Source organism: Ovis aries, chromosome 16, assembly GCF_016772045.2.
Source record: "Ovis aries strain OAR_USU_Benz2616 breed Rambouillet chromosome 16, ARS-UI_Ramb_v3.0, whole genome shotgun sequence".
NCBI lineage: Eukaryota > Metazoa > Chordata > Mammalia > Artiodactyla > Bovidae > Ovis > Ovis aries.
Window position 1 is genome coordinate 33686126 of NC_056069.1, and position 18629 is coordinate 33704754.

General features: G+C 43.9%; 1 protein-coding gene across 1 annotated transcript in view; it reads left to right on the top strand.

Annotated features, from left to right (window-relative positions):
* The window catches only part of MROH2B (maestro heat like repeat family member 2B), an 84470-nt gene extending 66067 nt beyond the window's left edge, over window positions 1–18403 (top strand). Inside the window, exons 30-42 of the mRNA XM_027979956.2 lie at window positions 1607–1759; window positions 4869–5026; window positions 5595–5721; window positions 6255–6442; window positions 8277–8417; window positions 8926–9040; window positions 9899–10045; window positions 10532–10714; window positions 14483–14638; window positions 14970–15104; window positions 15783–15885; window positions 17775–17840; window positions 18287–18403. Coding sequence (XP_027835757.2) covers window positions 1607–1759; window positions 4869–5026; window positions 5595–5721; window positions 6255–6442; window positions 8277–8417; window positions 8926–9040; window positions 9899–10045; window positions 10532–10714; window positions 14483–14638; window positions 14970–15104; window positions 15783–15885; window positions 17775–17840; window positions 18287–18393 — 1779 coding nt within the window. The 3' untranslated portion in view covers window positions 18394–18403. The remainder of the gene's footprint in view (window positions 1–1606; window positions 1760–4868; window positions 5027–5594; window positions 5722–6254; window positions 6443–8276; window positions 8418–8925; window positions 9041–9898; window positions 10046–10531; window positions 10715–14482; window positions 14639–14969; window positions 15105–15782; window positions 15886–17774; window positions 17841–18286) is intronic.
* The last annotated feature ends 226 nt before the right edge of the window (window positions 18404–18629 follow it).

Here is an 18629-nt window from a genome sequence, read left to right on the forward strand (position 1 = left end):
AAAACCACTGCATATAATGTGGCAGGTGTGAAATGTACAACTTGTGTGAGACAGCATTATTCCTAATGCAGACATTGTGAATATATATGTGTACTATGGTAATTACCCACTGAGGGCAGTAAACAACAAAATTGGTCATCGTGACAATAACAGAGAGAAGGGAACTTTCTTGAGAACAAAGCATTTTTCCTAAATTGCAAAATCCCCTTATGGGCTAGTGGTAGTTCTGTGAAGAAGAATATGGTACAACTTTATTTCTGAAGGGTCACCTAGCTGCCATGTTGAAACTAGACTATAGGCTGGCAAGAGTGAAACTAGTGAGGTCAGTCTGGAGGAAAGAGTAAGAATCCACGTGTGAGCTCAGGAGGCTTGGACTAAAGAGGCAGCAGCAGTGACAAGAAAGTGATGAGTATACAGAAGAGAAACTCATGGGGGCATAGGGAGGGAAACCAGGTCCCAGGCCTAAGACAGTGTCTGATGCACGATAAGAGTCAAAAACAGGGGTTCCCTTCCTTCCTTTATTCCTAAGCCAATATCATCCCAATATGAGAAAGAAAAAAACACATAACTGTTGAGCTTGGACCCAGGCAGACATTTGGTGCTCCATAGGACAGACACATGAGTCTAGGCCTTGATCTTGGAGCCATGGTAACTCAGAATCCAGCTAGGACAGACAGCTGCACATGAAAAGGAATTCATGTCCTCTCAAAGATTGTTCTACCACACATCACTGGGCCATTTAATACAGAGGGAATTCAGTTGTGAGTAGGAATGTTTTCATACCCACAAACTCATAACCATGACCTTCTTGTTTGGTTAAAGCCCCAGATAATGCTTCTGGAATTTATTCAGACTGCTAACTTTTCACCTCCCCTGCCTGCCTTTTCATTCGCACATACACAGAGACATATACAATCAAACGTTCTATATAATTATTTGTCTAGAGACCAAAATTACAAAGTCTTATTTTCTTGACCTTTTATTGACTACTCAATATTGAAACACATGCAAAAGACAGGATTCATTGTTAATTCACCCTCTGTTTGGATACTGTAAGGCACAGGCTATTTAGCCAGGCACTTAGTACATATTGATAGATTTCCTGAATCCTCAAGCCTAGCTCCTAGCTACTCTTTGGCAGACATAAGACATTTCTATGATAGATGAAATGTATATGAAAGTACTTGACAACACTTAAATTGTCATTTACGCATTATTTTTCCTTTATGGGTCATATTGCAAATTCAGGTTTAGAGAGGAAATTGCCTTGGCAGACCTAGAATTTAATAAATATGAAATGATTTTTAGAAAGCAACTTCAAGGAAAGTTTTACTTAGACTGAAAGGTCGTGTCTATGTCCTATTTTAATATTTTCTCTAGTTTCTATGGCCTCGATCATACGCTAACTCTTTGGAAAGCCCAGTGGTTTCTAATATCCTTAAAAAAGGGCAGCATGTTTTGGGTGTCCAGATAGGAAGTGAGGGGCTTGGTTACGTGAGTCTTTCTGGGTCCAAATATGAAGTGAGGGGTTGGTGACAGGAGTCTTTCTGGGTCCAGATATGAAGTGAGGGGTTGATGACAGGAATCTTTCTGGGTCTGTTCTCAGATTGTCAGTAAACTCATCCCCAGTGAAGAAATGCTCATGTTCCTGGAGGAAACCCTGGATGGTCTGGAGAGCCTCAACCCCCCGTGTACAAAGGCCTGTGGCGTCTGGATGATCACCGCCCTGAAGGAGCAGGGAGCTACTCTGGAAGACCAGGTGAACTGACAGCCAGTCTGACAACTGAGCATGATTCTAGCGCTTCTGAAATGCCAGTACCAGAAGCAGGTCATCACTCCTCAATTGGTCCTCTGATGAGTCACAGGCAAGAGCATACACAGCCTCAGGAGGCCTCAACAGAGACCCAAGTTGTGTATGAGCAACCAGGCTCAGGAGGAGGGCCCGTCTCACCTGACTCAATCGCCTCTCTAGTCTGTGATGATGACCACTTGCCAAGCTGCCACTCTCTGGCCAGAGGAAGAATATCTGAACCAGAAGCATGTGGTGCGTGAAAAACTGGGTTGTAAGATCTGCAAGCATAAGAGTGGTCTCATGAACCTTTGAGATGGCCACTGAGGGCCAGGCGGGTTTTCTAACTCCACTGCCACCCTGTGAGCTGCTCTTTAACACCATTTAGGTATTTTCTGGTAAAGAAGGCTATCCTTGAGGAACTGACTGGAAGAAAAGTCCCAATCCTTCCTCCCAACTAGAGAATTAAGCAGAGAGAATTGGGTTTAAATTCAGGAAGTCTGGTTAAGAGCTCCAAATGGATATGCTGTCTTCTCTCTCTCCTAAAGTCACAATCAAAATATTAACAATTCAGAGATCAGTGATGAGGAAAGAATTTTTAACTCAGAAAGGCTTCCTTCCCAAGGGTAACATGAGGAAGAAGTCGTGGTCCCCAGAGCCAGGAGTTAATCATCCTAAATTAAAGAATTCTCCAAAGCATGACTTTTACAAATGACCTCTGTTCTAACTAATGCCCAACCATTTGTTTGTTTTCAAAAACATTTATTGAGTATATACTCTGTGGCAGGCCCTAGGCCAGTCACGGCAGAATGAAAGGTTAATAAATTTAGAATATCCATGTGTTTGTGTGTTAAACATAAAAGGGGAAGTTGTTCATACGCTAGGTAAAGGCTAGGGACCTAAATGTTTTCCAAGAATCACTAGTATGGGACTGTGTGATAATCAGGCTTGCAGGATATTTATGATTAAGAAATTACAATTCCATGAAAAATGTTATATTTAACCTAAACATGTCTATCCAAAATAAGCAAGAGAAATATCTACTGGACGCAAAGTTGCTTTAGCATAGAGACATGTCCTAATCCATGTCAAAAATCCAAATGCATGATCTAATTCCCTACTGCACAGAGACTAATACCCAAACTCAGAAAGGTGACCCTCAATGCCCTTTCGGATTCAGCTTTGTCTTGTCTATCAAGTTATCCTCCTCTTTTTTCTCACCTTCATTCTTTCTGTGCTCCAAACTGAACCATTCTCCTATTCCATAAAGTTTTCTACATCTGCTTCTACCAGGCTTTTGTGTAGTTTTTATATAGATTTTACTTTTTAAAGCCATTAGGTTCACAACAAAACTGAGCAGAAGTTACAGAGTTTCAGTACACCTCCTATCTCCAGACTTCCAACATCCCGCACCTCAGGTTACGTTTGCTACAATCGATGAACCTACATTGACTCATCCTACTGGACATGGAACAACAGACTGGTTCCAAATAGGAAAAGGTGTACGTCAAGGCTGTATATTGTCACCTGCTTATTTAACTTCTATGCAGAGTACATCATGAGAAATGCTGGACTGGAAGAAACACAAGCTGGAATCAAGATTGCCGGGAGAAATATCAATAACCTCAGATACGCAGATGACACCACCCTTATGGCAGAAAGTGAAGAAGAGCTAAAAGCCTCTTGATGAAAGTGAAAGAGGAGAGTGAAAAAGTTGCCTTAAAGCTCAACATTCAGAAAACTAAGATCATGGCATCCAGTCCCATCACTTCATGGGAAATAGATGGGGAAACAGTGGAAACAGTGTCAGACTTTATTTTGGGGGGCTCCAAAATCACTGCAGATGGTGACTGCGGCCATGAAATTAAAAGACGCTTACTCCTTGGAAGAAAAGTTGTGACCAACCTAGATAGTATATTCAACAACAGAGACATTACTTTGCCGACTAAGGTCCGTCTAGTTAAGGCTACGGTTTTCCCTGTGGTCATGTATGGATGTGAGAGTTGGACTGTGAAGAAGGCTGAGCACCGAAGAATGATGCTTTTGAACTGTGGTGTTGGAGAAGACTCTTGAGAGTCCCTTGGACTGCAAGGAGATACAACCAGTCCATTCTGAAGAAGATCAGCCCTGGGATTTCTTTGGAGGGAATGATGCTGAAGCTGAAACTCCAGTACTTTGGGCACCTCATGTGAAGAGTTGACTCATTGGAAAAGACTCTGTTGCTGGGAGGGATTGGGGGCAGGAGGAGGAGGGGACGACAGAGGATGAGATGGCTAGATGGCATCACGGACTCGATGGACGTGAGTCTGAGTGAACTCCAGGAGTTGCTGATGAACAGGGAGGCCTGGCGTGCTGCGATTCATGGGGTCGCAAAGAGTCGGACACGACTGAGCGACTGAACTGAAATGAACTGAACTGAACTGATAATCACCCAAAGTCCACAGTTCACATTAGAGCTTTTAGTTTTGATGTTGACAGATGTATAATGACATGTATCCAATAGTGGAGGATAGATTAGTTTCACTGCTCTCTGAACCCTCTTTGCATTTTTACCTGTCTTGTTCCTTCTGATGAGGATTCCTTTCCTCGCCATCTCCACCTTGCCTTTTGGAATTGATATATATCCTTTGAGACCCAGACCAGATGTCCCTCTATGGTGACCTCAGTTACTTCTGGATTCCCCTATCAGTCCTGTGAATCTCTTGTACACCATTTTCCATACACAGTTTTGTGTACAAGCCTCTGGGTGTACAGCCGAAGTCCTGTATGAGATGATTCATTCCTTTTGAGAAAGGGCTACATCTTATGCAACCCTGGTAAAATCCCCACAATGCCTAACTCAGCACCTGGCATAATGCTGCCTTTTACTAAATGTTGCTAAACTGATTTAAGAATAAATGCCTAATTTATCAATAATTGTCCTGAGCAAGAGATAGGCCATGTGTAGAATCAATCACTTCCTTAACATTATTTCTATTTCATCGATCACCACCCATAACTTGCTGACTGTACATGACCTAAGTCAACCATGTCAAGGAAAAATGGTGATTCAGTGACTGCATTGGCTTTTTCTTTTTAGCTGTTGGAGATCTTGGGCGTAATTTACCATCACATGCCGGTCCTCAGACAAAAGGAGGAAAGTTTTCAGTTTATGCTAGAAGCCATTTCTCAGATAGCCAGCTTTCACATGGACGCAGTTGTTGCCAACCTTTTACAGAAGCCTCTGCCCTTTGACAGGTAGATTCAAACTAAGGTGGTCCCTTTTCCCAGGGAAGACCCCTCTATAAGGCATTGGGGAAGAATCTCTGGTTTGAGAGAAAGATAGCAAACAAAAGTTGAAAACATCTCACCTGACTAATTTCAGAAACAGTGCTTGAATCACAGGTAATGGTTTTCCAAGTATTTTTCAAATATATGTCCTCATTGGAAGATGAGAATTTTAGATATGTGTATATGTATATATGTTTGTGTATGTGTGTGTGTATATATATATATATATATATATATATATACTTAAAATAGGAGTAAGTGAGTTTTAGAAAGTGATTATTTCCCCCCTTTCTGGTTGCTGAGAATGCATCTATATGAGAGGTTTCTGTCTTGATGGATGTTAACAAACCTCAGCAACCCAAGGCCCAAATGCTAGATTGTTAAATAAAGCATCCTTATTATCCCCAGGCACGTTGGCATGTCCACTCATCCCTGCAATTGTGATTAGTCATAATGTGGTTTTAGAGTGGATCCAATGGAAAAGTGAATCTCCCAAAGAGTTGAGCCTCATCAGCTTCCTGCCTTCCTTGACTAGGGACACAAAGACACTGTGGAAATCTCTGGCTGAGAACCCAGCCTCCAGTGGCAAACTCTTGCGAGCCTTAGTCGACAAACTGGAGAACGAGTTAGAAGATGACCTAGCCAGAATAGAGGCAATATCTGTGAGTTGGACAACCCGTCACACATCTGAGCTTGTTCCCACCTGGCACTGGGTGGTACAGCATTAATCACACTTCTCCCCCTCTTACACTCTGGTTTTAAATCGACTCCAGTTTATACTGGACAATCATGGCAGTGATATGGCAATGACTTTGTGGCTGATCATGTTTAGAAGCCAATTTTTCACCAGCCCAAGGAAAATCTGTGCCTCTGTGTTTCCAAATTATCCTTCAAGACATCTAATTGTTGTCAAAAGACCCTAAGCCTAACCTTGTGGTGCCAGATAGATAATTGTTGTCAAAAGACCCTAAGCCTAACCTTGTGGTGCCAGCTAGACTTTGGAGTCACCCCACTTGGGAGCCCTGGGAGAAAAACACAGCCTGAGTTGAGAAGTTCCCAGAAAAATAAACCCTCCATTTTCTCCCCTTTCTGTGTGCTTTTACCACAAGTGTGGTCCACCTGGGAAGCAATCCTGTGGAGGGAAAACAGCCTGGAAGGTCAGCCCCACCTGACACGAGACCCTTCCTCCCTGCAGGTGGCCTGTGCCGTGTATGAAGTGGTGTCAACGGGCACCCCTGTCGCGAGCCTGTACCCGGAGCTGTTTGCGCTTCTCCTGAAGCTGGTCAGCTGCACGCTTGGTCAGAAGATGCCCACCTCCACCCTCAGCCGCCGCCGGCGGGTGATGCCGCAGGGGGAGCGGCAGCAGACAGCTGACCCCTGCAGGTAAACAGCCAGGCAGGAGGGCCTTCTGGAGACACCCTGACCCAAGACTCCGGAAAAGGGCCTGGCATGGCCTCAACTACCCATTTAGAAACAAGGTCCCTCCATCCCTGAGCCTCATAGCCCTTCTTCCCGGAACTGGTACCCAGGCGCTGTCATCCAGAACAGTCTTACAAGCAGCAACATCTTCTTCTCTAGAGTGGCCCATCCACTTCCTTTGTCTTCTTTCCTTGAAACCTTTCAAGGAAAGTTGGAATTCTGTAATATTCAAGGCAGGTGGCACTAGTGGTAAAGAATCTGTCTCCCGACGAAGGAGACTGCCAGTGCAAGAGATGCAGGTTCAACCCCTAGGTCGGGAAGATCCCCTGGAGAAGGAAATGGAACCCACTCCAGTATTCTTGCTTGGAAAATTCTATGGACTGGGGCACTCGGGGACCCCAGTCCATGGGATCACAAAGAGTCCAACACGAGTATACACATACACACCATACAAGGAAAGAAGAAAAATAAAAATAAATATCGTATTTCCTCAAATCTAAGACTTCACCAATTGAAAGAAGTAATATTATTTCATGAACCATTGAAAAAGTTTTTAAAAATCCCAATTAAGTCATAAATTAGTGCTTTCTTAAACTATTAAATTCATATTTTATATTGTTCCATAGAGCTCTTTGAGGATTATTAAGTGTAGATTTTTATTTTGTAACACACTGCTTTGCTTCCCTGTTCTCTTGCCTAACTTTTTATTCCAAAGTCAAATCAACCTATTAAAAGGCATTTTAAAGAGCAATTAGACTCAGTGAGTGTGCATGTGGGGTGGGGTGGGGGGGCGGGCAAGGGATTGGGTCCACTTGCTTGCCTGTGCAGGCCCATGCACTCAGTCACACAGTCCCATCTGACTCTCTTTGACCCCATGGACTATGTAGCCCACCAGGTTCCTCTGTCCATGGAATTCTTCAGGCAAGAATACTACAGTAGGTTGCCATTCCCTTCTCTAGGGGATCTTCACAACTCAGGGACTGAATGTGGGTCTCCTACATTGCAGGAAGATTCTTTACCATCTGAACCACCAAGGAAGCAGTTAGGCTCAGCACATGTACATATATAAATACCTACAGCTCTAAGCTTGCATGTGTGCATGCTAAGTCACATCAGTCATGTCTCTCTCTTTGCAACCCTATAGACTATAGCCTGCCAGGCTCCTCTGTCCATGGGATCCTCCAGGCAAGGATACTGGAGTGAGTGGCCAGGTCCTCCTCCAGGGACACCTCAAAGAGCCGTACCTGAATATGTTTGTGTACACGAATTGTATACACAATCAATAGCGACTGCATCACAACTACTGTTTGGCCAACAATTGCAATGCACTATCCATTGAGAGATGCATCCTAGTTTCCAAGGTGCTGTGTTTGAGCCACTAAAATACAGTATTTCACACTTTCTATCCTCAGGGCTTGATTTTCTCAGGAGAGGTGAAGATTTTGTGGGATTATTGACTGAGTTCAGGACATGTCAATATCCCCTTTGGCCCCAACACCAAAGTGTGAGATCAAGGCTGCCTGTGTTTTCCTTACACAGCCTCCATTCATCCAGAAGTAAGGGAGCATTGTGGGGAACATTTTTTAAAACAAACAAAATGTGCCAAATTTATTCTGTAGCACATAGTGGTTATAAGTAACCAGATTCATACATGTCAATATACAGAGCCAAGATATAATCTGTGAAAATACAGAATACAGACAGCTTGATGGTATTTATTATGGATTATGGACTTGAGGAATTCACAGTTCCCTGCATGGTGTTGACTTACTTTTGTGATGCCAACTGTCTCTTTCAGGCTCTCAACTACAGCTCTAAAGTCTGTGCAGGCCCAGGCTATGAGAGAAGGGCTGACCAGAGAATCTGACGAGGGAGACAACGTGTGGACCCTCCTCAGCAGCCCCAGTACCCACCACATAGGAGTCTGTGCACTGGCCAGGTAATGTTCAGATACTCCAAAACTAGATACCAAAGGAAAAGCTGAAGACAAAGTGAAAATGCAGTGCAGGCAACTTCACTGAAAGCCATTGAGTCACCAAGGACTTAGAGTCAAGGAGAAAAGAAAACAGAAGAAAGAGCAAAGAGGGTTGGGAAGACATGGTAGGATCAGCTCCAAACTCAACAATTCCTCAAAAAATAGCGATACAAATGAACAGTTTTAGGCGAACTACACTTTAGAGTTTGAGTAAACTCCGAGAGTTGGTGATGGAGAAGAAGTCTTGGCGGGCTGCAGTCCATGGGGTCGCAAAGAGTCGGACACGACCGAGTGACTGAACTGAACACTCTTGTCAGGCACTTAGATAGGGTGCTATAAAGTTTAAGGCTTGGTGCTCTTTCCTTGTTAACATCCCTTTTTAAAATTATTGGTTTTCCTGATAGAGAAATAGACTAAAGTGTCTTCCATTGAGAAAAAAGTCTCCGCTACAATGGGAGCCTTGGTTTTCTAGGAGCATGGCTGTGTGGCAACATGGAATCATACTGGACATCACAGAACAACTCCTCCCATCCCTGACCTCCTCCTCAGAGAACTACCGGATAACGGGCACAGCTTTCTTCTCTGAGGCAAGCCACCCCAGCAGGCTTGTTGGGTCCCATGGGGTAACTCTCTCAGGAGTTCAATGGGATCCAGAGCCATGGAAGAGGGACCTTCACTGGGAGCTTTGGGAGTGGAGAGGCCCAACGACTGCCAGAGATACAGTACCTGAGCAGAGAGACAGAGAGGAAAAAGAACCCAGCCTCATCCTCCTCCTGCCCTCTGGTCTGTAGACATCAATTTCCAAAGCAGAGAAGGATAGAGAAATAACCTGCAAAAGACAAAACAAAATATAACCAACAAATATATCAATACTACAGTCCTTCCACACCCTGGGATAAAAGCTGGCCCAGCCAGTCCAGAGAAATAACATCATCAGTTACTCCTGTTTCCTATGCTCCATTTTCCCATTTAGATCAGAATTATCTTCTTAACTGGGCTTCCCTGGTAGCTCAGCTGATGAAGAATCTGCCTGCAATGCAGGAGACCCCAGTTCGATTCGTGGATTAGGAGGATCCCCTGGAGGAGGGCATGGAGGGCATGGCAACCCACTCTAGTATTCTTGCCCGGAGAATCTCCATGGACAGAGGAGCCTGGCGGGTTTTATTCCATGAGGTCTCAAAGAGTCAGACACAACTGAGCAACTAAGCACGTGCACATATATTCTTAACTAGGTGTTTTGGTTCTCATCAGCTCATAACCTTGACCTGTGGGTTGCTTACCACTAGAGCTTAGTTCCTGCCAGATTTGTATATTCACCCAAGGCTTCTTCCTTTGCTCCACAAGCAGCTGGGGCCCTGCCCTTTCATCATAGCTGTGATGCCTTCAGAACTCTCCTGAAGGGAGGCCCTTCCCTCAACTAAAGGGGAGAAGTATGTCATTTTCAGCTCATGAAGGAGCCAATCCTTTGGAAGCATGGGAATCTACGGGATGTGCTTGTCCTGATGGATCAGAGTGCTTGGGACTCCAACCCCATCCTGAGGCAAATGGCCATCCGGGGTCTCGGTAATACAGCTTCTGGAGCCCCTCACAAGGTAAAAGGGGTTGAGGGAAGGACAAAAAGTAGTTCATGTAAGTAGAGTTAGAGGCTTCCCAAGTGGCTCAGTGGTTAAAATAAAAATTAAAAAAAAAAAGACTCCATCTGCCAATGCAAGAGACACAGGAGACAGGTTCCATCCCTGGGTTGGGAAGAGCCCCTGGAGGAGGAAATGGCAACCCACCCCATTATTCTTGCCTGGAAAATCCCATGGAGAAGAGCCTGGTGGGCTACAGTCCATGGGGTTGCAAGGAATTGGACCCAACTGAGCATTCATGGACACAAGTAGAGTTTTAAAATAATTATTTAGTAACCCACACCCCATGGTTACACATGGGTCCAAATAAGTTGCTGAAGTAGTGGCTCTTATGTTGAAGGATCCATGACCCTAACAGAATGTCAGTCCCCTTGTCTGGGGTCTCCTACCCTATTCCAGATACACATAGAACAGTTTTCGAGATTAAGAAACCTTATTTCAAAATAGGTGAAGAAGCACAAGCAGATAATGTTAGAATCTGTCATCAGAGGCCTCTATCACCTGGCCCGCACTGAGGTCGTCTGTGAAAGCTTGAAGGCTCTAAAAAAGATCCTGGATCTGCTCACAGACAGAGACGTGAGCTTCTACTTCAAAGAAATAGTCCTGCAAACAAGAACCTTCCTTGAAGATGTAAGTGAACCTGTTCAGGAATCTTCCCTCCCCAGAAGAAGTGAGTGAACAGAAAGAGGTTCAGGCAGTGCTTGCAGCAGACCAGTTTGGTGTCCATCTGCCATACCCACTTATATTCCCTTTCGTAGCCTTCCTGTCTTGTCCATCTTGCTTCCTGGGCTCACCTCCCATGTAAATCCCTTACACTTAAATCCTTACCTCAATGTTTGCTGTTGGGGGAACACAGATGATGACAGTACCCATTACAGGGCTAAACGTTGATGCCTCCAACACTATGTTTTTCATGTGCAAGATTTCAAAAACTTAAAATACTTGCTTAGTTCATTTCATCCCAGGAGTCATTAAACCGCCCCGTGGCTCATGGGCCAAATTCGACCCAGAACATCTTTTTGCAAAGGTAGTTTTATTGGAACACAGCCATGCCCATTGGTTACATATTATCTATGGCAGCCTTCACACTTCATCTGCAGAGCTGATTAGTTGTTACAGAAACCATGTGGCCTGCAAAGTCTAAATTATTCAGCATTTTGTCTTTTACAGAAAAATTTTGTCAACCCCTGATCTGGTTTACAGCCCTCATTTCAGAAAAGATTAGTCAATGATCCTAGGCAAAGGAAGGTCATTTTTCTTTATACCTTCTGGGAAACTAGATTTTATTATTTCTTCTTGGTTTATTCACTGCCATTAATATAGAAATCTATTTCACATCTAACATAAACCTATTTTTTATCATCTAAACCTGTCTGCTCCCATTGTGTGATTGGAGGAGATGGAAACTGTTGGCTGCCGCCTCAAGTGCATCCTTCTTAAACATTCAGGCTTTATTAAATTACCTGTTCAGTGATAGTCTCCAGAATGAAAAGTCTTTATTTCCTTCATTATTCACCATAAACCTAATTTTTCAGCTCCTTAATATTTTACAAGCCAGTGACTGTGTTGTGTCTCTAAATAAGGCCTGAGAAGTATTGAATAGAATCTGAAGAAAAATCACCTCTCAAGTCCAATTTTTTCCTATTTATTCACTCCAGTTTTTTTTTTTTATCTTACCCTTTCTTCCTGACTCTTCAGAAGTTTATTAACCACCCCAACCTCCAGATTTCAGTTCGTAATACATGCCCTCAGTCCATAGTCCACCAGTTTTGTGTGTTTCAGTTTCTTTTGTGTGAGTCTAAACCTGACCTTTGAAAGCAGCTTTCTGCTGGTATTAATTAGTGTTACTTTCTCCAATGTATTCGTGTTACTTTTCATTCTCATTTTGTACTCAAAAATACTTTATGGGTTTTCACTCAATTCAGTATCTTCGGTAAAATAACAAAGATGTTCTTTTCTTCAATACACAGATAACTGAAACAATCTTTAACAACCAAGAGCTGAAGTCAGCTCCAGAGAGCCTTACCTGTTAGGTTTCCTGGGCCATAGTTGATTCAATGATAGTAACACTCTTGGATCTGAGCCTTCATTAATCACAAGTCTGTCTACAAGTTTTATGGTCAAAAGAATGTTTCTCAGTTTTACTGCAAAAGAAAAAAATCTAAAGTCTTTCTGGTTGTTGGGTTAGAACTTTTTCATTTCTAGTAGGTATCAACCTCATCGAATTTGCATAAAATTTGGCAAAAATTGAGTCTTAATAACGACATGTTCTTTACAGTCCTGTAATGCTCTTTTGGGGGCTTCCCAGGTGGTGCTAGTGGTAAAGAATCTGCCTGCTAATGTAGTAGACTTTAGAGATGCAGGTTCGATCCCTGGGCTGGGAAAATCCCCTGGAGGAGGGCATGGCAACCCACCTCAGTATTGCTGACTGGAGAATCCCATAGACAGAAAAGCCTGGTGTGCTACTGTCCATAAGATGGTAAAGAGTTGGACCAACTAAAGCAACTACATGCAAGCAATGCTCTCTTTCTGCAAATAAATTATGATACTTTGCCCCTATATTTTTCTATAGGTAAAACATACAATTCTGTAATCTCCAAATTCTCTCTTTCTTTTCTTCACTATTCAAATACTTTCTCTAAAAATATGGTGACACCTTGAAAAAATGGTAGAACAGAAAATACAGCTGCTGTCCCATGCTCCAGGCCCCTCTCACTGCTATTTCCCACACCAGCACCCAAGCTCTCACATCACTCTCTATAACAGGAAATTAAACTTTAATACTTCTCCCAGCACCCAAGACACTTCTACCCTTCTCTTTTCTGCTTTCTCATCGTCCCAATTGGTTAATTCCTATTTGACCTATCTTCCAGTTCAGTTCAGTTCAGTCGCTCAGTTGTGTCCAACTCTTTGCGACCCCATGAACTGCAGCACGCCAGGCCTCCCTGTCCATCACCAACTCCCAGAGTTCACTCAGACTCACGTCCATCAAGTCAGTGATGCCATCCAGCCATCTCATCCTCTGTCGTCCCCTTCTCCTCCTGCCCCCAATGCCTCCCAGCATCAGAGTCTTTTCCAATGAGTCAACTCTGCATGAGGTGGCCAAAGTACTGGAGCTTCAGCTTTAGCATCATCCCTTCCAAAGAAATCCCAGGGCTGATCTCCTTCAGAATGGACTGGTTGGATCTCCTTGCAGACCTATCTTTAGGTCTTTGATTTTAGAAAATTCAAATGGTTTCTTTTTTTTAAGTAAATAACTCTCTAGCTTTTGGATACTTTGTCATTGGGTTGCTTCTTTTTCTAAAAGGAGATCTTTTAAATATATACCTTGACCTTACTTCTAGTACATTTAAAGAACATGTCTACTTCCATTTCCATTCTACAAGGCATGTATTTAACTTTTCTAGCCTTTTCCCAACAAGCCATCTTTATTTTTTTATGGTAGATCTTTATTAGTGTCCTTTTTCACGATGTTGTTTATATGCCCTCTTCTCACACACATTTTATTTTGCTATCAAAGTTAACTCTTCTGTCTTCTTCCCCTCATGTCCATGGGAATGCTTTTTTATTTGTCCTTGGTTATTGCTAATCTAAATAATATTCTGTTACCTGGAATGACCTTTCCCCTCATCCCTCTGCCTTCCTGTAGGTATTTTAGACTAGTTTTCTAGGTACCCAACTCCCTCAAGAAAAAGAAAGAAAAAAGAAAACCTCCAGAAAATTCATCAGAGTTTGTTAGAACTCTAAACCATATCAACAAAGTGTCTGAGATAATAGAAGGCCATCTTTCTCCACCACCTGTTGAGGTCGCATAAATCTTTTGCCTTTTAAAAAGCATTGCCAACCCTCCTGGACAGTAAGCAAGGGAGCTCCATAACCTCATATATACAATAGTGGGGCTAAGCACTTTTTTGTTTATCCTCTCTCTCTCTCTCTTTGAGACCCAAAGCCCAAATTTCTGAGCTTCCTGTAATCCCTTTGGGAAGTGTATGGGATCTTGGAGAAGCGTCCTAGACATTGAGCAGTTTAGATCAGAGGCCCCATAACTCCAGGCTAATGATGCAATCAGACTAATATGTATAAAATACAGAATAAACGAGAACCCTCCCTGGCCTTCTGCCACCAGCACTCCCTTTTTATTGTTCCTGTGGTCACATTTCCTCATTAGTTCCTCCAAGTCAAAAACCAAGTCTCCAGCTCTAAACTCGTGTCATGTGGGTGGAGAGATACTAGGAAAGGAAGGGCATTCTTAGAACACACAGGGGCTGTGACAAGCGAGCTCCAGTGCCTGGGCTCCAGCCTCCTTTACTGAATGGGAAGGGGCAGAGTGGGCTGGGGGTTTCCAGCTGGGAATGGCCGTGTGGGGGACTCACCAACGACATGCATCTGTCATCACAGGAGCAGGATGATGTGAGGCTGACTGCCATCCTCTTATTTGAGAATCTGGCATCCCTAACAGGAAGAAGGTGGAAGATTTTTTTTGCTGAAGAAATAAAAAAGAGCATGATTTCATTCCTTCTCCACCTCTGGGACCCCAATCCCAAGATTGGAACTGTAAGTGGCCCTTGCACAGACAGATGCACCTCCTCCTCTGCCCGTAGCCAAAAGGTGCCAGGAAGCCTGGTCTGGCTGGACCAGCAGCCATATCTGAAGACACCAGTCTCAAATGAACCTGAAAACCAGTTATCCCATCCTGGGTTCCTTTTTGGCCATCACTTCCTGAGTTTGCACTTCCATCTTTGAAACTGGGAAGGTGGTAGCAGTGACTGTCCAGCCCTTGCATCACTCTTTACTGCTCATTTCCCAACACACCAATAAGCCTGCCTTCCCTTCTGGAAGCAGAACTAGCATTATGCACTGTGACGCAGAAAACTCTGTTTTTCAGGCTTGCCGAGATGTCCTGATCATCTGCATTCCTTTTCTGGGCCTCCAGGAGCTCTATGGGGTATTAGACCATCTCCTGGATGGTCAGGATCTACCAAGGGCCAGGGATTTCTACAGGCAGTTCTGCATGAAGCTGGTGAGTGTGCAATAGGTGCTGCTTCCAAAAATTCAGGCCAAGAGTCCAGGCAAATCCCAGAAGACAAAGCACATAGCAAAGAATCCCAGCTAGAGCCAGAACCATCTGGGAAGAACAGTGATACTGGATATCCTGCCACGTCACCCTCTGCTCTGTCCCCAAGTTCCAGCTGGAATCTGCTCTTGATTCCTGAAACATCTGTTGATTAGTCCTATAAGCTCCAGCACCACCCTGATTAAATTTAGAATGAAATAGCCATAAGACACCTTCCAGCAGAACAATTAACGGCTGTATGCATGCTCACTGGCCTTTTGATGTCGGTTCTTGGGGCCTATAGGATGCTGAATTTCTTAAAGAGTCACTTCTCAGTTGCCTTGTGTTTTTTTTTTTTTTTTTTTTTACTTTATTGAAGTATAGTTGATTTACAGGGTTGTGTTAATTTCCACTCAACAGCCAAATAACTCAGTTATACATATATATTCTTTTTCATGTTCTTTTTCATTCTGGTTTATCACAGGATATTGAATATAGTTCCCTGTGCTATACAGTAGGACCTTGTTGTTTATCCATTCTCTATATACTAATTTGCATCTGCTAATCCCAAACCCCCAGTTCTTCCCTTGCCCACCCATCCCTCCCACTTTCAGTTGCCCTTTTTGTAACACATATTTCTTCCAGTCAAAGAGAAACCAAGAAATCCTATGGATCCTCCACACACACTCATTCACGTTCTTCAGTAGCAGCTGGGAGACCATCAGGAGTGCAGCCATCAAACTCACAGGTGAGGCCACATCCACTCTGTCCACTCACAGGCTTGCTCCTTGCCATCCTGTTTTGCTTTGCCTGGAAACTACCCCAGCATGAATGCTGGTATAATTGTGTGCTGTTGCTTTGGTCATACCTGTCTCTTTGCAACCCTATGGTCTGTAGCCTGCCAGGCTCCTCTGCCCATAGGCTTCTCCAGGCAAGAATACTGGAGTGGGTTGCCACGCCCTCCTCCAGGGGATCTTCCCAACCCAGGGATCAAACTCATGTCTCTTATGTCTCCTGTATTGGCAGGTGGGTTCTTTACCACAAGTACCACCTGGGAAGACCAATATGATTGGTATGACCAAAAGAAAAAAAATAATAAGCCAGAAAATTCATTTTATGTATAACAACATCTTCCCTCAAAAGAACCTGTTCTCTTTGCAAACTTACAGTAGCAGCTTCTGGATTCCCAACACTCATTCTCTTTCCATCAGACCATTCTCCCTATTTGGGTCCTTCCTGCTTCTTCTGATTCCAGGTCACTGTTCCCTCTTTTCCCCAGGTCTTTGATCCAAGCTTGCAGCCCCTGCCAAATTGTTTTCCTTTGTATCACCCATTAACATAAACCATAGTCAACCTTCTAAATTCAGTTCAAGCTGAGAGCTTTAGCAGCAACATGATAACTAGTGAAAAGTGTATGGGTGCAGGAGGGCCAGCGGACCTTGGCTCTACTAGGTGATTCTGGACAATTCACTTAATTTCACTGTGTTGCCTCTTTGTTTGATCTACAAAATTAAAGAGGAAAGTAAGTGAATCACTGAAGATTAAGTCTTATCGCAAAACCCATTCCATCTAATCAGGCCCACAATGAATAGGCCCACTGGGTTGGCCACCTTTAAGAAAGAAAGAAAGAAAGTGAAGTCACTCAGTCGTGTCTGACTCTTTGCGACTCTGTGGACTGTAGCCTGTTGGGCTCCTCCATCCATGGGATTTTTCCAGGCAAGAATACTGGAGTGGGTTACCATTTCCTTCTCCAGGGGATATTCCCGACCTAGGGAACATGCATCTCCCACACTGCAGGCAGACTCTTTACTGTCTGAGCCACCAGGAAAGCCAGGATTCTAAGGATCCCTTATTGGATCCTATAGAGGTTCCCCTTTTTGTTGTTGCTCAGTCACTAAAACGTGTCCAACTCTTTGCGAGCCCATGAACTGCAGCATGACAGACTTCCCTGTCCTTCACTATCTCCTGGAGCTTGCTCAAACTCATATGCATTGAGTTAGTGATGCTGTCCAACCATCTCATCCTCTGTCACCCACTTCTCCTCCTGCCCTCAGTTTTTCCCAGCATCAAGGTCTTTTCCAGCGAGTCAGCTGTTCGCGTTAGGTGGCCAAAGTATTGGAGCTTCAGCTTCAGCATCAAACCTTGCAATGAATATTCAGGGTTGTTTTCCTTTAGGATTGACTGGTTGGATCTCCTTGCCATCCAAGAGATTCTCAAGAGTCTTCTTCAGCTCCACATTTCAATAGCACCAATTCTTCAGTGCTCAGCTTTCTTTATGGTCCAACTCTCACATCCGTACACGACTACTGGAAAAACCATAGCCCCCTAACTACGTTGTAAATTTTTGGAAGACAGGGGCCATACATGTTCAAAACCCTGACAACTCATGCTGCCCCCTGGAGGACATAGTGAGTTTTCCCAGTAACATGCAAGCGGCGGGCAATCAACCGCTTCCAGTCACAGCATGCAAGACCCCACACACATCACCCTCACATCATCCTGGAGGTGCAAGAGGAGCCTAGCTTGTTCATTCACTATTCAGACCACTTAACTTCTGACCAGGTGCAGAGTCTGCCCTGACTTTTTGTGGCCAATCCCTCTATAGCAAATAGTAACTTTTCTTCCTGTTGATTTTAGATGCCATTGTTCTCAATTTGACCTACCAATATGTGGAGCTAGTAGACAGGGAACAGCTGACCACGCGTGAGTACCAACCCTAGTTTCTGTCCGGAGCCCTGTTATATTCTTAGAGAAAGAGAAACTAGAGCCACTCCAAGTTCCACATCAGCTGTAAAATCATAGTGTACCCCATCATCAGTGGTCTCTGATGCTCCCCATATACTGGACTCTCCCCAGAGTGTAAGGTGACCCCCAGCTCCATCCCATTGTAGGCACCATTCCCAACAGACTTCAATTTTTCGATTGTTTATAAACCTACTGGTCCCAAGGTCAGCATCTTCTCTTCCCTTATTTCAATGTAAGAATAGTTTCTAAATTTGCGGATCCAAATCCTAACCGTTAGGGCAAAATGTGAGCCCAGGGACCTGAGCCCCATGTAGCTCTGACCCTTAGTGGAGGCTTCCCTGCACTGCAAAGCTTGGGCTTTGGCTTTCTTCCCTCAGTGGACGTTGCTCTTCTTCCCATTTCAGGGCTCCAAGCACTTCGACAGGACCCTTGTATCAGTGTCCAGAGAGCAGCTGAAGCTGCCATGCAGACCCTCCTGAGAAGGTGTAAAGATATAAGTGTCCGTCTGTAAACCATCAGGAAATAAACTGCTAGGCTTTTTTTATAACTGACTCCTGTCTTCATCCTCACAACTCACAAACTTGTAATATCTTGAGGAAAGAGGTGGCACCCAGGGTGGGGATCTAGAGGTAGTGGTATATCCCTTACCCTCCAGACTCCCTGGTGGTTTCTGTTAGCAAAAGCCACACTCACCAGTTCACATAAGGAATAACCTGTGATGTGAGTGGTGACAGCCACATGGCCTTT